Source organism: Dipodomys spectabilis, unplaced genomic scaffold (genome assembly GCF_019054845.1).
Source record: "Dipodomys spectabilis isolate Male_0828 unplaced genomic scaffold, ASM1905484v1 ptg000001l, whole genome shotgun sequence".
NCBI classification, from domain to species: Eukaryota; Metazoa; Chordata; class Mammalia; order Rodentia; family Heteromyidae; genus Dipodomys; species Dipodomys spectabilis.
Window position 1 is genome coordinate 16,890,925 of NW_024870678.1, and position 19,359 is coordinate 16,910,283.

Consider the following 19,359-nt stretch of genomic DNA (forward strand, 5'->3'; position numbering starts at 1 on the left):
CACTATCAGTTCTGAAATTAATGGACTCAGCCCACTTGGGCACTGCCACTGGATATTTCAATCCATCAATGCCCATCTCTTACCTAAATCACAACAAGTATCTCAAGTCAGATGAGTCCAGTATTGACCTTTAGCTCCCCATTTCTAAAAAAGATCTTCCAAAGTTAGCCTCTCTTTCTCTTTTTCTGTCAAAGTTATCCTCCCTTTTGGTCAAAGTTAGCCTCTTTATCTTGTCCTCTGAACTCTACCTTTCTATATACTGGGGCAGTTCCTTGTCATTGGTATTGCTTTAAAGAGATCTGGTCTCTTGTCAGTCTATGAGGAGATGTCCTTGGAGAGTAGAAGTCTGTAAGTATGAAGGCATCACTAGTGCTGAATATTCCTTGGACAAAGAATATATACTTGGAAATCACATCTGTTGGTGCTAATACATGTCTCATCCTTTCTTCTAATGTCAATGTCTAAGTTACTTTATAATGAAATTATTTAATATGGCCTCATAGCATTCATGGTGTCACACAAGGCTCTACTACAAATTATATATTTTGTTTATATATTTTCTTTATTACCTTATTTGTTAAAATAATATCTGCCATATTGATTGAATTAACCTATAAGACTAAAGTTAATACTTTGACATACAGATGCATTACATAATTTTAGTGCCTTAACATAAATTGTTCAAGCAATGTTTTTAATGTTTCTGACATAAGATTTTCTTTATACCACCTTAGAATTCAAAGGACAGAAGATTTCCACAACGATGGAAGTTATAAGAGTTGATTATCTCCACTCTAGCATTCATTTTAATAATTATTTGAAGTCTAGCTACCTGTTGAAACAACAGAGAAGTTGACCTTCAGAAGACAAAGGCTGCCTTTTAGCCGGAATGAAACACAGCCAGGGAAAATCCTATCACTACTTAGAACTTCCGCAGTTCTGAAGCATTAAAACCACAGTGGAGTGTGTAGATACTTTGTCCGTGGTTTACTTTAACACATTATGAAAGCCATAATGGCGCTTTTTGCTCTTCACTGGAAAATACAGGGGGGATAGAAGAGCTCTTTCCACATAATCTGTGAAGGAAGGGCTGGGTGGTGGGGTGAGAATGTTGAAGTGGTGACACTGATTAAGATGCACTGTATTCATAACTGTTTTGTTAAATAGCACTTACTTTGTACAACTACTTAATTTTTCAAAAAAATTGTTTTAAAGAAGAAACACAGCTACTTTATATTCAACATTGCTACTGACAGTGAAACCACTTCAAATAAGGGAAGCAAAATTTTACCAAATATATTTTAACTTATGTAACTACCCCATTTTAATGACGCATTATAATGTCTAAGACAAATAACTATCATGGTTGTAAGTGATAAACACACACAAACCAGGGATGTGGGGGAGGAGAGCAGAACCCTGGACCTTGTGCTGTGCAAGGCACACACTCTCACTGAGCTACATCACTAGCTAACTAAGCAGGTGTATGGATACATGTTTGTTTTTCTACTTTTCATTTCCTATGCACAGTTAGTAATTCATACAATGCTTTACTGAGAATAGATATCTATAAAATAAAACTGCTTATATGAAGAGAACAGGAAAGAAGGAAGATCAGAAAAAGAGAGATAAAGAATAAAAAGTGAGTGTGGACTGTTAGCTGAGAAGAAAAAAAGTGGTTCTCATTCTATGCCATGTCACATGTAAGTCACAGGAAGTCAGGCTCTGGGAAAGCTTGGAGATGCCTGGTTATTCGTGAAAGAAAAGACAGAAAAAACAAATTAGAGAGAGAGCTCCCATGTAAAGAAGTTTCCTGTAAAGTTTCATTGTACATAAGGACTGTGTTCACTTTATTAAAAAACACTTATTAGCATAGATTAGTTGTACAAAGCAAAGAGACATTTTAAACATAGAAATGCACAGATAGAGAGAGAGATTATCTGGGGTCTCTTATGAACCAGAGAAAATCATCACAAAGATGCCACAGAAAAAAGTTGAGGGTATAGATCTAAATAAATGATATTTTAACTTTGGGCATTCAAACACTATGGGACTGATATTCCCTATTAAAATACCTGGCCAGTCAAGAGTCAAAAAAAAAAAAAAAAATAGGTCAATAGGCTACAGAATACTTGCTCAGTTCATTGCCTTGTAACTTAACACAGACTCTAAATCAATTAAGTACTCACTAGAATTAGTTTTTAATAATGAGCATTATTGAAGATTATATTAGAAGCATCACCTCTCTCACTCCCCTATTTTCTTAACTCTTCATCCAGAGCAAGATTCTTTCCTAATAGGGGAATGGTTCTTCGGAGGTCAGGGAGAGGATAAAGATTAGAAATAGAGCCTCGGGGACCAAGGCTGAAGGCAGAAACGGGTGAGTGAGTCTAAGGTCCAGGAGGAACCAGAAGTCTCTGGGGATCATTGAATCAGTCCAGAAGTATCCGAGAGCTGATGCAGCAGTGTTGGTCTCCAACATTATGGATGGTGACAAACATCCTGGAATGTGGTAGGAGCTGCTACATAATCACCAGGAGGCCAAGTAGTCAATGTAGTCACTGGCTCCCAAGCTAAGCAACTTGTAATTAGCCTAGGACAAGACTTTCAATAACGCTTAGGAATGGAGTGGTATTTTCCACACAATTCTCTGCAAACTAAAGTAGTCCTATTTTTTGTTTCTCTTCTAGATTAATAAATAGTCACCATTATTAGAGCCAATCCCCTCTTCTGTAGTCCGATACCAGTTCATTGCTCTGAGCATTCTGATCCAAAACAATCATTTAAGAATTTCCTTCTGGCTTTGTGTGTTGACTCATAATTGTAATCTCAGCTACTCAGAAATGGAAGTTAAGGAGGATTGCAGTTTGAGGTTATTCTGGGCAAAAGTTACTGAGCTCCCCATCTCACCACACAGCTGGATATGGGGGAATGCACATGTGGTTCAAAGTATTTGAAAGGGATGGGTATGGGGAGTGTGTTCCTAGGCTAGTCATGGGCAAAAATATCAAACTTTATTCAAAAACAAAAATAAATAAGGCAAAGAAGGGTATAAGGCATGGTTCAAGTGTTAGAGCACCTGCCCAGCAAGTAGTAAACCCTTGAGTTCAAACTCTAATAACACCCTCCCTCCTTGAAAAAAAATTAATTAAATTAAATTCTGAAAAACTTGTTTATTGTTTAGTGGTAGCAATATTGAAAAAAACACATTTTTCAATATATGCTTCTACAAACCAGGCCATCTATTTATATCAGAACTAATATTACACAATGAAAATCATTGGGGTTTTTCCTTCCTTCCTTCCTCTTCTCCCTTAGTCTTGTCCTTCTCTCCTCCCCTCTTCTCTCCTCATTTTGTCATTTTAGTGAGTGAGCAACGGTCTTAGCCCAATATGTTTCATTTGACTTGCAGATAATGAGGCATTTCCCTGGATAACAGGATGTGGATTGCACCTTCTGTTTCGTTTCCATTCACTCTGTAAGCTAACTGATGGATAGGTATGGTCTCCTTGGAGGTAGAGATGATTTGTTAGGAAGGTTTATGTGGCTGAAGGTAAGAGGATTATTTCTGCAACATGAGCTCTCCTCAAACTTGAGTGGGACTCCAGGATGAAATTCAGTTCAGGGCATAACCTCTTGACATGGTCATCCATGGAATTTAAATTAGGATAGAGATTAGTAAGAAGCCATGGATAGCTTTGCTTCCTGTAGTCTCTGCTAGATGTTCTAAAAAAAAATAAAAACAGCAAAAGCAAATCCAAAAGCAAACTCACATAAAACTATCATGCCTTCCAGCTCAGGGCTATCACTAAATAACTCAAATGATTCCAAACCCAGGAGGAAAAGGCAAAAAGAAAAGGAGTCTGGCCCTTTAACTGCAGCATAAAAGCAGTGAACTCATAATTCTCATAGGCCAGTAGCCCAGCAAAAGGAACTCTCAAGATGAACAAGGAGCTTCCTGCTGCCAATCAATGGGGCACTCCTGGTTGTAGAGTGACTGACTGCCACTTCCGGACTGGGTTGCATTAAACCTACAGGCCCATTTTGTGAACAGCAGCCCACTTTATTTCCCCGGCAATCTGGGGGCGCAGCATGCCCTTTCACAGCACAGGGAAAGTTGCTTGGCATATGCCACACCCGCCTTGGAACTACTGACACATACAGCAAATAAAAGATTAGAAGCCACCCAGGTGTAGAAGATTAAGGACTTAGCAGGCAGATGGAGGAGAAGAGCATCATCTGGGCATCCTTCATCTTCTATAATAAGGGCAAGTTCCCCAGTGAGCCCCACAGAAAGAAGCAGAACTGAACAAAAAGACAGCAGTTCTGTTGAAAAGGAAGAATTCTTGAATAGGCCCCCTCTAATTTTTTAAATGTGAAGTTGTATGCCACAATTGGATTAGTTTTCAAATCAATCTAAACCTGCAAGAAGGGAAGAAAAAAAAATGCCTTGCACCTCTCAGGTTATGTGAAACATCCCAACTTCAAGAGTGTAGTTTGAAGAGACAGGTGTGAGTCAGGGACAGTAGTCTATGCATGACTGGCAAATGCTGACTGAGGGCAAGCCCACTTTTGATCTGCTGAGCTGTAGCCTTACAATGACTCTGAAAACCACTCCTGTCATCACAGTGCAGTGATGACTAGCCTCTTCAGATGACTTTACAAGAATTTGGAATCAAAATGAACAGACAATTCTCTTGGCCTGCACTTGGAAACCTCTCCACAATAGGGCCCAACTTATTCAGAATAATCTACATCTACTCTTCATTTCAGCCAGGCCAGAGTGGTGGCTGGAGTACCCACTGTGATCATTCTCACCTCTACCCACCTGAGGCTGGTAGCTAGCCATTACTACTGTGAAGCCCAAACTGCATCCCCAAATCCTTGCCAGCCAGCCTTTACAAACACACTCGCAGCTTTCTGACCATAGAGGTAAACACTTCTCGCCTCTTGGAGCTCCTTCAGTAGTATTGTTTCCTCCCTTCGCTCCACCTTTAGACATGTAACAGGCAAAGATATGCCAATATGGATGTAGTGTCTCCATTAAAGACATTCTTGCCTGTTGCCCTATTACAGCTTTTTATACCACAGATAGCATGGGAGATAATTATATAGGAAAACTCCATTTAACCCTCACCTACCAGTAAAAAACTACCAACAAGTGAGAAACTACTTTAGAGAATTTTATATTCTCTTAAGAAACGTAAAAATAAAATTGAGATGACACCCTTTTGTCTACTTTCAGAGCCCCAGCTAATGCTTAGGTAGGTTGTAGCAACACAGTACTTGCTTATGACAATGAATTTAATTCATTTCACAATAGTTCTGTCCCTCAAGGGTTCAACTTACTTCCTGCATTCAATTTTTGCATAGCAAATCCATATAACCACTTAACATTTCAAAAGAAATCTTAACATAGTATATATATGCATATATACTATAGCCTTGAGATAGATAGATAGATAGATAGATAGATAGATAGATAGATAGATAGATAGATAGACAGACAGACAGACAGACAGACAGATACTCTACACTTGAGCCACAGCCCCATTTCAGTTTTTTTTTTTTTTTTTTCCCTGTAGTTTAGTGGAGATAAGAGACTCACAGACTTTCCTGTCAAGGCTGTTTTAGAACTGGGATCCTCAGATGTCAGCCTCCTTGAGTAGCTAGAATTACAGATGTGAACCACTGGCGCCTAGATAACCAATATTTTTAATGAATTATTTTTCTGAGAAATTCTGCGGGCATGAAATTACAATCTTCCTCTTATACCATCGCTGAAAATTTAACCAGCAAACCAAATTTTCTCTGGAACCAAGACTGCAAAATGATGATCAATAAACACTTCACACAATAAACTGGAACTTCACAGTACACTAGTAGTAAGGAGACTTAGCTGAATTCTACCTAGCAATGTGGCCTATGGTCAATAACTGAACTGTATCTTTATTTAAAAATATTCATAGTTTCTCCTTTCCTGGTGATCTCATAAAACTATTGTGAAGATGAATATGTTAATTATATTCCAAAATACAAAATACCATATATTACATTGCCTGTATCACACACTCAGATCCTCTTCAAAAACGAACTTAACCTAAGGATGAAAAGAAGAAACAGAGGTAATTTGGAGGTATATGTAACAAGTATAAATTAACAAAAAGAAAAAAATGTTCCTAAATTGTTCAAAGATTAAAGAAGTTTGATCAAAGCAAGAAATGCCTATAAAAACAAAGTTAAAAACTAAGAGATTGGACAGCAGGGAACTAGTGGCTCACCCCTATTAGTGTAGCTACTCAGAATGCTGAGATCTAGAGAACAACAGTTCAAAGCTGGCCCCAGCACAGAAAAACGAGCACAAAGTTGAGATGAAGGTATAGGTCAAGTGCCTGTCAATAATAAAAGCTCAGCAAATGAGAGGCCCCATATTTAAATCCTATTACCCCTTTCCCAAAAGTAATAGTAACAGATTGGAGCAGTTGATGAACACTAAATTATGAGGAGTTCAGATTAAAGATTTAGCTTTAGCTTTAAGGAAAAAGAAAAAAAAAAAAAACTTTGGCAATACTTTAAAAGAAACACTGGCAGTACCTGAGGAACTCAACATCAGCGCATTAACATTCCAAGAAAAGCGAGTGATTTATAAAGCAGCTCAAGACAAGGGAATACAATACAATTATTGGAACAGGACAAACAAAGCTGTGAATAGAGTAAGAAGAAAAAGATTCAAGAGAACACAAACTTAAGAGTAGGTACCCAGATGAGAACAAGGATGAGTAAACAGGATCCCTTGATATCCTTTACCTATCTTGGAGAGGGTCAATGGAGGGCACAGAGATGGTAAGACAAAGGGTGAAAAAACTCAGAAGTGACACTCAGTAGACATTATGTTGAAAATGGACTATACAATTTGTGGCTGGGGACAAAAGGGAAAAAGTGGGAGAGAGACTGAGGGAACTGGTGACACTGGTCAAAAAGACATGAGCTCATTACCTGACTTAAGTTACTGTAATCCCTCTGTACATCAAAATAACAACAAAAATGCATTTCAAAAATTCTAAAAGCATTCACTTTCCTGAGATTGCAAGGAAATCCACTTCCTTAGAATCTATGCATACCATCTTGAAAAAGGTAATGTTGACCACTATGGACACTTTTGTCCCTCCTCCATTCCACCCTCCTTCTTGATTTAGGGACTTGGATTTGCTAGGGATTTTCTGCAGCTAAGGCCTCTCCTGCTACCTTCAAATGGCTAGCTGTTTATTATCAGTCAGAAGCCAGCTGAAGGTCACCTCAAACACTCCTTAAAGCAACGCTCTAACTCTGTTTCCAAAACTCTACCTCTTACATTTTTCTATTTTAATTATCTGTTTGGCACCTACTGCATTCAAATCTCCTTCTTATCTACTCCTCTCTCCATCTGTTTCTTTTTCCCCTTTCAACCCTTAAAGTACAATTTTGCGATAATAGAAACCTTGAAACTTTTCCAGTACCCGGAAAGTACTTAACATGGATTAGGTTGCTCAATTAACAAAACAGAATCTGTGGTAAGTATGAAAGTTATGGAAATATAAAGAACTATCACACATAAAAACAAACCATAGCATGCTTTCCTAGAGTGAGCCCTAGGAGTCTTTCTGTGGGCTAGTCTGGGTCTCAAGGGTTCACCCTGGGTATTGAACTTCCCTCAAATGTCAGGAGAGTTCCTAAGTATTCCAATTCTGTACCTTATTTGCTACCATACATTTAAGCTTCACAAAATATACCTACTATGAGTGGACTAGCAAATATCCCACTTTGCAGGGTATAAAACTTCAAAGGTACCACAACATACTCTAAACATCTTGAGCAGATGAACCTTCTATTGCACCCAGGCCAAATAATATCCACTTTAACCATTTACCCAATTGACAAAGCAGTCTCTATTATCCACTACCATATATTAATGACACCTGCCACTTCTAATTCTGCAGAATTCAGCCTCAATAAATACATATGGAGTTATGTCTTTATTGTTCTGTTTATTATAACATCTATCCTGCCACCAACACATAAGTAGATATATTTGCATATAATAAATAATATATGTTACATATGTATATTGTAGATAAAATATATAATTATATAACATATATATGTTATATACAAATACGTTTATATGTAAATATATGTCAAGAAAGATAAAAAGGAAACAAAGTTTATAACTAAATCTAAGCAGAGGCATCTGTCCTAGTGTTTATGCAGCTGAACTGATTTCAGAGCCTTGTAAGCTCTGCATCACTGATATTCACAATGAAACCTTAATTGTCTTTTAAGAATTATTAGTTCAGGGCTGGAAAGGTGGTTCAGTGGTAGAGCGCTTGCCTTGCATGCATGAGGCCCTGGGTTCGATTCCTCAGCACCACATAAGCAAAAAGAAAAAAGCCAGAAGTGGAGCTGTGGCTCAAATGGTAGAGCGCTAGCCTTAAGCTGAAGAGCTGAGGGACAGCACCCAGGACCAGAGTTCAGGCCCCACGACAGGACCCAAAAAAATAAAAAATAAAAAAAATAAAGAATTATTAATTCAGAGAAGCACTGTGTCAGTTTCCAATCTTTATATTTGTGCTGTTGCTGCAAAACACTAGGATCTAAAGAGATTTGTTATCTAGGTGCCAAAATTATTCCTTCCTTATTACTTTACTAAAGTATTACTTGGCACAAATATAGGACCACAAACCTTATTTTTAAACATAAAATGAGAATTGATTTACTGCTTCTAGGAAGCTGAGAATGACTTTTAAAAGATCATTCAAAGAATATTATTATCTTACGCTCATCAGGGAATTCCATGCTGAATACAAGGGTAACTTATAATGAAATACAGAAATAAGATATAGCAGTTAACTTTATAATGACAAGTTGTTTTGCTTTCTGGTTTGTTTTTTTTTTTTTGAAGAGGGGCTCAGGGTGTCCCCGAATATCCAAGAGTGTTCTCAAATTCATGATCCTCCTGACTTAGGCTCCAAAGTACTGGGCTTATACTCATGCACCACCAGACCCAGCTTTTGGTGAGTGTTAATAATATCTTTTTAAAAGGAAGTCAGATAAAATTAATGACAAATTTTCTACTATATGATGTAAGTAGCTAGTTACATTTACAATATTCAGTTTTTGTTTATATTCTAATTTGTGTTACTAACAACACAATAATAAGATTTCTTGTACCTAAAGAATGATAAAAAAATACATATGGACTACAATATGCCTACCTTTGTCATGTTTCCTTCCTACTGTACTCTTAACTGAAATTTGTACTACAATAATTTCATCCCCTTACTTTCTTATTATGATCTAAGAAATGAATCTGGCACCCCCATAGCAAAAAAGTTAATTTTAGACAAAAACCATAATGTCATCCGCTTTTCTTTTTCTTTTAAAAAGCCAACATTGTGTGCCCAAATTACATGCAGATTACACTGAAGCAGAAGCAGTCTTTGAAAATGAAAGTAGACAAAGAAGTCAAACAAACTTCCAAGGTGGACAAGATTAGAAAGCCCCTTGAAATCAGTTCTAATAGACTATTCAGATCAGCAGAGAAATAACTGGACTTAATTTAACAGTGATGCCTATATTTTGGCTATAACATAGAATTGCACACTGTCAGAAACATCATTAAATTGATCATAAGGAAATGGTTGTCACATTTTTATGATAAATAATGTATCTGGCTTCATGATTTTCATAATAGTTCATGAAGACTGACTCAACAAATATGAGCTACATAATTTATAAAGACATAGGCAAAATGAGAAATATGAATTATGCTGACTCAGATTCAGTCACATTAACTGAATCCAAATTGAAGATGAAGGTAAAGAACCTGCAATTCTTCAACTACTCTATGGAACATCAATCTTCTCTGTTCCGTTTATATAAAACACATTCCTAAGGAAAGAAATGACACCGATTCCACAAATAATACCTATCTTCCCTTAATGCTCATTATTTTTTCAGTCAGTTAGTAAAAGGGAGTTAAATTATTTAATAAAAATATTCCCCCAAAGCAAATTAGAAGGTGTTCTGTGGCAGCCCCTGCTGCCCTCAGTTAAAACAGGTGTGACTGAGTGAACGTTTGTTTAGTATGCAACTGATATTAAGGAGCAAAACTCCTGCCCATTTATTTTTATTTACTTATATGACAAATATTCACTGATGAACCAATGCAGAAATTAACATTAAAGCAGAGTTGAAGTTTTGTAATTAAAGCAAAAGCAAATCTTCTCGGAGAGCAGGGAGAAGCCACACACAGTTACAAGTTTGAGAAAAAGAATTGACTATGAAAACATGGAAGTCCTCCAAAGACATGCTGAGTACACTACATTGCAACAAAGAGGGTTTTGAAGATCAAAAGGCAGAGGGCTACTTTGTTAATCATCTATGAAACTGGAGGTAAATTTTCACCAATGTAAAAGTGAACCACAGTGTACATGTCAGGAAATTACTGTTGTCATAAACAAAATAGATGATGGACAAATTCAGAAGTCCCAACTTTTTAAAACCAGTTGAAATTACTACAATGGAAAATGGATAATAATTTTGAGCCGCCAATAGAGTATCAGAAATTATTCATATCTATAGAAATTTAAAAACTATTTACTTACCACTTGACAAAATACTAAACAACTTAAGTATAAACACATACAAAAGTAGACAGCCCAGAATCTACATACATATGATAGACACTCAATACATCAACTTTGCTTTCTTTTCCTTTCTTTTCTTTCCACCCCTTAAAATCCTTGATCCATTGTCATGGAGCCTACTGGCTTTCCAATTATGTACACTTGTTTCCTATATCCAACTGGGATAAAAATATGAATTACTTCATTCATAGATTCCTTGATAGTTCTTTCATGTCACATATGTTAAGAGCTCAAAAAATGGAACATGATATTTTTGAAAGATTTTGGTTGTGCAGCAGATTACTCACGTAAATGCTGTTTAAATAACAGTGATACTTTTTTTTGTTTGTTTGATTGGTCCTAGGGCTTGATCTCTGGGCTTGGGCACTATCCCTACACTCTTCAACTCAAGGAGTGCACTTTACGGCTTGAGCCACAGCGCCACTTCTGGTTTTCTAGTAGTTTATTGGAGATAAGAGTCTCACAGACTTTCCTGCTGGGGATGGCTTTGAACTGTGATCCTCAGATCACAGCCTCCTCAGTAGCTACGATTACAGGCTTGAGCCACTGGCACATGGCTAAGTGATACTATTTTTATCATTGCTGCTACTTTGTTGAAGAGTATGGCATAGGCTCTGTCACACATTTTTCTAACACCATCATGGGTAAACTATTCATTTCTTCATAGTGACAAGATGCCTTCACTAGTTCAAGGCATCACGGGCTCATGCAGTAACTTGCCTCTCTCTGGCATGATTTCCCCTGGCAAAATTTCCTTCTAACTCATTAACTAGAGGCATATAAAACCACTCCTATCTCAGAAAGGAATGGGGAAGAAAAGAAAAGCAAATGAAATCCTGTCAATATAGAAATGAGGAGGAGAATGAGTATTGATTAGACAACAATATCTAAAATATTGCTCAACACTAAAAATAATGAGCCAGAATCACTTGCACTGCTTACAAATTAAGAAGGTACATCTGTAGGGCATGTCTAGGACAGAATATTCTTTTCCCCTTCCTTTTCAAAATGTGACTAAATATAGGTTAAAGAAGACTAACAAAACTTGGGGAAATCCTAGGAGATATAACAGGACTAATCTCTCCTAATTCCTCGCAGGACCACTTAAGAGCCTGACCTTACATAGATCCCTGTGCCTCTAGATCTTTTCAAGTCCCCTACCCCTTTCTTTTTCAGGGAAATGGTCCCTTGGGTTAAGTCGCAATCTTTTACTAGATCCAAAGCCAGCAGGATTTCTGGAATGTATCAAGGTTTCTACTGCCAAAATCTGTTGGATACACGTTAATAAAACCCTTTAATAAAGGAGACAAAACTAGAAAGTTCCTTCTACTGTTCCTATATTTCTTCAAATAAGAGAAAGAAAACGTTAGGAAGAGAATGGATTGCAAAAGTGTAGAGCCTGTTTTTCAGTGAATTGGAGAAGAGGGTGAGGGATTTTCTGCTAAACTGTCACTTTTCCAATTTCTGGCCAAACCCCTGTAGTTTTCATCACGCACCATTTTTGTGATTAATGATGTGCACCCAGTTAATGGAAAACAGCAGATTAGGTTTCCTCTAATAGTTTTGAAAGTTATGTGCGTCGTCTGTCTGCCTCATTTAGTAACAACCTCACTGTTCAGTAAGAAAGTAATAGATTTAATCCAAAGCAGAACTTGGTTTTATGCATACAAGACGGGGCAGTTTTCTAGAGTGGAGAAAATTACTCTTTTAAAGGTATGCAGATTTTCATTTATAATGTAATGATGAGATGTGTTACATTATAATATTATGTATATGATATTCTATGATGGATATACTATTATCAATTATAATAATATAATTCAATATATTATAAATAATTTTGTTAATATAATTGATGAAATATAATTAATATACATGTATTAAGGTATAGTGATAGATTATGCATTAAAATTTATATATTATCTGTATAATATATACATATTAACTTACATAATATCTTTTTTTACTTAGATTTAATACTTCATCTTCTATTTAACAATCAACTTAAAATCTAGATATCAGCCTTTATCCTATAAAAACACATGAAATGGTATCTTGCAACAATGACGGAAACATCTAATTTCTATTATTAGAAAGCTGAGATGAAAAGATATTTGTTATTCTGAATGCAAAGGTGAGAAACAGTGCTTTATGTATTGGTATATTACTGTAATGGAAAAATGCTATGAAAAGAATATAGTCAATGATTTTCTTTTGCTTAAAAGTGGCTGGAAAAAAATCAGTTCGCTATATGATAAGGCCAGTACTTTTGCATGAGTTGGACTAGCCATAAAGAGCAATGAATGGACTTGTGCAAACTACAGTAACAACAAAATGAAAGTAGAAATACCAAATTACAGAATTCAATGGATCATTTCTTTGAATACATTTGTCCAAATCTGAGGATAATTCATCCTGGCACGTCTAATCACATGTTCTAATTTTTTAAATAAACAATATATGAATCTAGTTGGAGACCTCAAATTTTCTTTGTTCAAAACAGGCATGTATTTCCCCATTTGTTAGGAAATGGAAAGGCTTGGAAAAAATTATATTAAGTGAAGTAAGCCAGGCCCAAAGAAACATAGGTCCCATGGTTTCCCTTATTTGAAATATCTAGTATAGGTATGAGTCAAGCGGAAAAGGTCAGATAATGTGATGTTAGGAAAACGAACCCTTAAATATGTATTTTAATGTTTTTGTTTCTTTCATGCATGTATTTCTAACGCATTTATAAGATTATTTCTTTGTTGCTTTGTATGTCCCTCCCCCACAGTGTAACCCCCGCTTTCACTATATTTGATGTCAGTATAACATGTGGAGGAGATGGGGACAAACAAGTCGTTTAAGGATTCAGGTGGACCTGTTGCAACAATGAGAAGTACAAAATGTCATGTCAAAACCAGCTTTACAATGTCGGGGGGGGGGGGGGGGTAGGGGAGAGTATGATTGGGTGGGGGGGAGGGGGGAGGCTGGGAAGGGAGGTGAAGGGTAAACAAAGGAGGAGGCTGCAATGCTTGGTAAGAAATGTATGCATTATCCTGCCCATGTAATTGTAACCCCTCTGTACAGTATGTTCTCAAATAAAATAAAATAAAATTTAAAAAAAAAAACAACAGGTATGTAGTGGTTTTTATCTCTAAGGATAGGCTATTTTCTCTCTAAATTCTCTTTTTTCTTAGAAAATAATTTTTAAATCTGTTTATGCAAGACGTTTCTGGAGGCCAGGTACAGTGGCTAATCCCTTTAAATCCCCTTTACTCAGAAGGTGGAATTTGGGGGTGATTGCATTGAGGCTAGCTGTGCGATGTTAGCAACACCCCATCAAAACCAATAAAGCTAGGAATGGTGGTGCATATTTGTTCAGCTACACAAGGGGCCTAAGGAGGGGATAACAGTGCAATCCAGCCCAGGAAAAAAATGCAAGACCCTATTAAAAAATAACTGAAGCAGGAGGGGCTATGGGTATGGTTCAGTTGAGAGAATACTAGATAAGTAAAAAACCACTATAAATAAACAAAAACATGAATGATAAAAATACAGACATAGTTTGCTTCACAAGTCCACAGAAAGCTCCCTGATATAAACTGAGACTAAACAAAGACTCACTCCCCCAGTTTGAGGCACTATTTCTCAATATGAAAACTAATATTTCATTTGTACCATAAGAGTTTAATTAATATCAATGACTCAGAAATTGATCTTTTAAAAGAGGGAAAATGGCTATGATAAGGTCCTTCCTTAGTTATGAAAGGGGAAAACAGAGGCCACAGTTGGGTTTATCAAAACTTTTTTCTATGTTGATTAGTTTTTAAAGGAGTATGATTCCTAAAACATCAAAAACTATCTACACAGGAAGCAAAAAACCAACATGTTTGAATACAGACAATCAGATTCCAGCCCTCACATCTGTAATGATGTTGTTAACTTTCCTTATTTAGGGGGGATTAATTTAATAGAATATCAATGTTGACAGTTTTATTCTGCTGAATAACAGATTCTTCTATAGTGTTACGCTAAGCTTCAAAGCGAGACTCTCATGAAGTCAGTATGCTGATAATGCATTGTGAAGTGACCCAGTGATGACAGTTATCAAACTACTAAAGTCAGAAGTCAGATCCAAGTGTTCTTATCTTACAGTCATTGCTTTAGTGTAAGTTACACACATACACACACACACACACACACACACACACACACATACACACACACACCCCTTGTGCCATATTCTTCTTTTCAAGAATGATAGAGTTAACAAGTACTGAATGAAAATCCACAGATATCTCATGACACTTGTCCCCAAAATGAGAACTTTACCCATGAGGGCCATACCGAGGATGTAAGAAACCTTAAATAAGACAGAAAAAAATACCATCTCAAGAAAATGCATTGAAAAAGCATTGAGTATGTCATCTTCAGGAAATAAAACAAGCCTAACTTGAAGAAACAGACATTAAAAAAAAACACAAATAAAACTGTTATTACCTTATATGCTAAGAACTGACAATCATAAAGTAAAATGTTGAATGAAGACAGGGTCATTAGTTTCTATAGTAGGCCAAAAATTAGCAATTCTATTAACATTTAAATCTCATGGTCTAACACACACACACACACACACACACACACACACACACACAGTTTTACAAAAGAAACTATTTCCAGGTACTGAACCTCACAGGCAATGTTACTGAACAAGTCTTCAAAATGGTAAATGGGTTCTTTTATGAGGTTTTTGGCGGTGGTGTTGTAAAAAGCAGTCAGATAAACCTACATCATTTATTTATGTTATTCATGGTCTGATTTAATCATAAGAAGATGAAGCATTTCTGGAGGGAAAAATTCAAAGATGTATAGACAACTTGTCTTTTTAGTTTGCTTATTTTTATACTCCGTTTAGTTGACAAAAATATAAATAATCAATCAAAAAAGCCTCCCCCTCAAGATAGCATTTCATGAAATACTGTTTCATGTTCATTTTCCAAATGTTATTTTCAAGAAATCAGTATACCAATTTAGTCCAAATATTACAGTCAAATCAAAAGAGACTTTTTCTTTCTGAACAAAGCCATAGAAATATGATTTCCAATAAGTAGTTTTTGCCAAACACAAAACAAATTTTGGACCTCAACCTACATTTTTCCCCCTATGTGTGGAAATATTTTCTCCACCAAGTAGGTTTTATGCCAACATATTGAAAGAATAATGGTAAGGGAAGAGAAAAGGGACAAACTCTTTCATACTGTGGGGCCAATGTTTATGTCTACAAATTATACATAGAGCAACATCCAATATTAAAGACAATAATGCAGAAAATCCAAGATTATTACCTGATATTCATTGGGCCAAAAGGTGCTTACTGCTAGCTCAGCTCGAAGCCAATCTCTCCCAGTGAATCCAGTCACATTCCAAATTGGATTAGCAAGAGGTCCTTTATTCACCCTCACTAATATGTTCAAAGTGCCAGGATTCAACCCATTTTGGCTATATAACAAGTAACTGAAATCAATGCAGTGAGTGTCATTCTCCTTCATTGTGGGCAGCTGAAGTCGAGCTTTTTCTCCAGGGTCATGATTTGAAGAATCCACTATCATATATGAACCTGAAATGAGATCACAAATAATACAAAATTACATGAATAGGTAAGCCAAATTGGAATGTAAGACAATTAAAAGATACCAGTCCTGAGGTGGAGCTGTGGCTAACATGGTAAAGTGCAGCCTCAACTGAACGAGCTAAGGGACAGCACCAAGTCCAGCATCAAAAAATTAAAAAAAAAAAAAACTTCTGAGTGAACAGGTAGAATCTAGTTCGAATTCAGGTCTCATTAGTCCTTTAGTCCTCCTAAAACTGATAAAGATAGAAAAAACACCTTTCTTTTTACCCTCTTCAGAATATTAAGGCACAGAAATCAGACTGTACAGGCAATGAGTTTATTGTAGATTTCAAAACCCAAGATTATTATTTGGACAATTTCCATTTATTAATCACTTTAAACCTCTGCCCAACTTCTAGAGTTAGGATACAGGCTAATGTTAAAGTTTTCTGAAACTAACACTTGGGTATATTCTCACCCACTAAGTTGTCAGCCCATTACCTATCAGCTACAATTCTGCAATGTTCTATGGTGTTCTAAGGCAGCAAAATCTGAGCATGAGACTAACCTATTACACAATCTTTGGGTCGTGTATCATGAGGTCACAAAGAATAAGGAGGTGATGTTGAATCTTTGCACAACTTACTGCAGATTTCACTGCAGGCAAAATTACATAGTGTCGAGCAAAAAAACCAGGATTTCAAAACTGGATGGCTAAATGAATTCAAGAGCCTATCCAGGAAAAGCAGTTTTTTCATTCAACAGTTGGCTTAACAGAGATCATATAGCACACAAAATACCAATAAACCAGTCTGTCATATTTAATGTAGATTAACAGTTCTGTCATAAACACCCCCCCCTTTTTAGCGAAAAGGTATTAATGATATAAAACTCAGTTGTATCTCTAACTACTAATCCAATCTCTGTATTCTCACCAGAAAGCTATAACATATACCTAAGACACATCAAACAAGCAATGACTACTCTTCTTAACTGGTTCATCAAATCTCAAGCAAGAAGTTTGAATTGTGGAAGAGAGAAGAAAGTCAACTATGTCAGCAAACAGATGTCAAATCTGACCAATACCTATGGAGTGGTGAACTGTGGTTCTAGAGTTTTTTCTACCTCTTTATTATGTACACAAACTACAAAAGCAATGGATGGTATTATTGTTCACTTCAAGTTTCAATCTTCAAGTTCTCATCTTTTCTGACAGCTGGAATTCTTTTTGTTTTCTTTTTCTTCTTGATTCCCAAATGTAACACATTAATAAGATAAATAATCTGTGTATATTTTTGTAAAGACTGTATCATTTTATAACAGGATATCCTATTTCCTAATCTAATTTACAGAACAGATTTTTCTATTATTTAATATTTACATTCTAGAAGCAAGAGCTGATTTCACAAGATGTCTCCCAAACCAATTATTGCTCTTACCTAGTATCAGGACTATCATCCGAGGTCAGTTATTTATGTTTTCAGGCCTTACTTTTTTTTTTTACCCATTTCTATATTGCTATAACATTTTTTTCAGTGATGTACAGTTACTGTAGTCTATCTAAATCACGTTTACAAGTTTGTGTCAATATGGCCTCTGATGATAAATTTTAATGTAATGATTGCTAAATGACGTACTAGCTTCATAACAGTCATTTCTCCTTTGATAAAAATAAATTTTGTAATAAAATATGCTTTGTGTCCCATTTTAATTATATGACATTAATCATTAAGAGCATTTAGCAATTTGCATTTTAGGCTATCTATTGAAGAATTGGGATAAGTAATTTGTAGGTCTTCAAATTTTGATAAATAGAAAGGCAAGAGTCACAAAATAAAAGCTTATCCAAATTATTTCAGTATTCCAATGTCCCTCAAAAGAGAAGTTAAATGATAAAGAAAAACAGAGCAAACCAGGTGGTAGTGGCTCACAGTTACAATCCTCCATACTTAGGTAGTTGAGATGGAGAAGATTAGAATGGTCTGGTCAGCCTGAGCATACCTAGGAGACTGTCTTCTCAATCAACAGCTAGGTATAGTGGCATGCACCTACTGTCTCCGCTGCATGGGAGGCTGAAATCTGAAGGTTCACAGTTTTAGGCCTGGCTAGGCAGAAAAGTTTGCAATACTCCATCTCAACTGAAAGAAAGTGGATGTGGTGTGGTGGCACACCTGTCATTCCAACTATGAGAGCAAAGCAAAACTAGAAAGCCATGGTCCAGCTGGACACCTGGTACACAGAAACTGGTTCTTTATCTCAAAATTCACCAAAAGGGTTGAAATGGCTGATCATTACAATACTGTGTATAGTAAGCATGAAGCCCTGAGTTCAAACTAATAGGAAGAAAGGAGGGAAGGGAGGGAGGTAGGGAGGGAGGGAGGGAAGGAGAGAGGAAGGGAAGAATGGAGGAAGGGAGGGAGGAAGGGAGGGAGGGTAAAAGAGAAGGAAGGAAAAAGAAAGGGAAGAAGGAAGGTTAATTAAAGCTGACACCTCATTTTCATAAAATTTTTCTGAAAAATAAGGCTTTTTTGCAATGAAGCCTGATACTGCTACAGTCTCTAATATAGTATGTGATAATAATGAATTTACCACACAGTAGCAGGAAAGAAGAAGTGAGTGCTAGCACTAAAAACCATCAAACCTTTGTCTACTGACATGATATAGTGGCAAATTTCCCAATAGGTTACATGGAGTCAACTGCCTAGTTGACATATTATTCGCCTCAGTCTTCCTAAATGTACAGAACACTGTGTTCTTACAGCCTTGAAAGTACATACTTCATTCTGGTTTATAAACTTTTTTTCTATTGTTCTGGGTCCAGATAACTGATCTATCAAATTTAATAAGAGATCATAATATTTAATTGTGATTTAGCTATATCAAGGCTTAATAACAAAAATGTCTATGTTTGCACATATATATTTTATGGAGCATAATATTTTAATTTAATTTGTGTTAGCATAAATTGTATAAGAATTGCATTGTGATACTGATGACATCTATATCAAATTCATCTCATCTATATTACTCTTTCTTTACAACTATGCATGTTATGAGAGGTAGATAGATTGCTAGATA

The 19,359-nt window shown here is 36.2% G+C and overlaps 1 protein-coding gene across 5 annotated transcripts in view; it reads right to left on the reverse strand.

Annotated features, from left to right (window-relative positions):
* The window catches only part of Ptprk (protein tyrosine phosphatase receptor type K), a 504,742-nt gene that overhangs the window by 309,386 nt on the left and 175,997 nt on the right, over window positions 1–19,359 (reverse strand). For all 5 annotated transcript variants that reach the window (XM_042674068.1, XM_042673995.1, XM_042673924.1 and 2 more), the window contains exon 3: window positions 16,016–16,287. In XM_042674068.1, coding sequence (XP_042530002.1) covers window positions 16,016–16,287 — 272 coding nt within the window. The remainder of the gene's footprint in view (window positions 1–16,015; window positions 16,288–19,359) is intronic.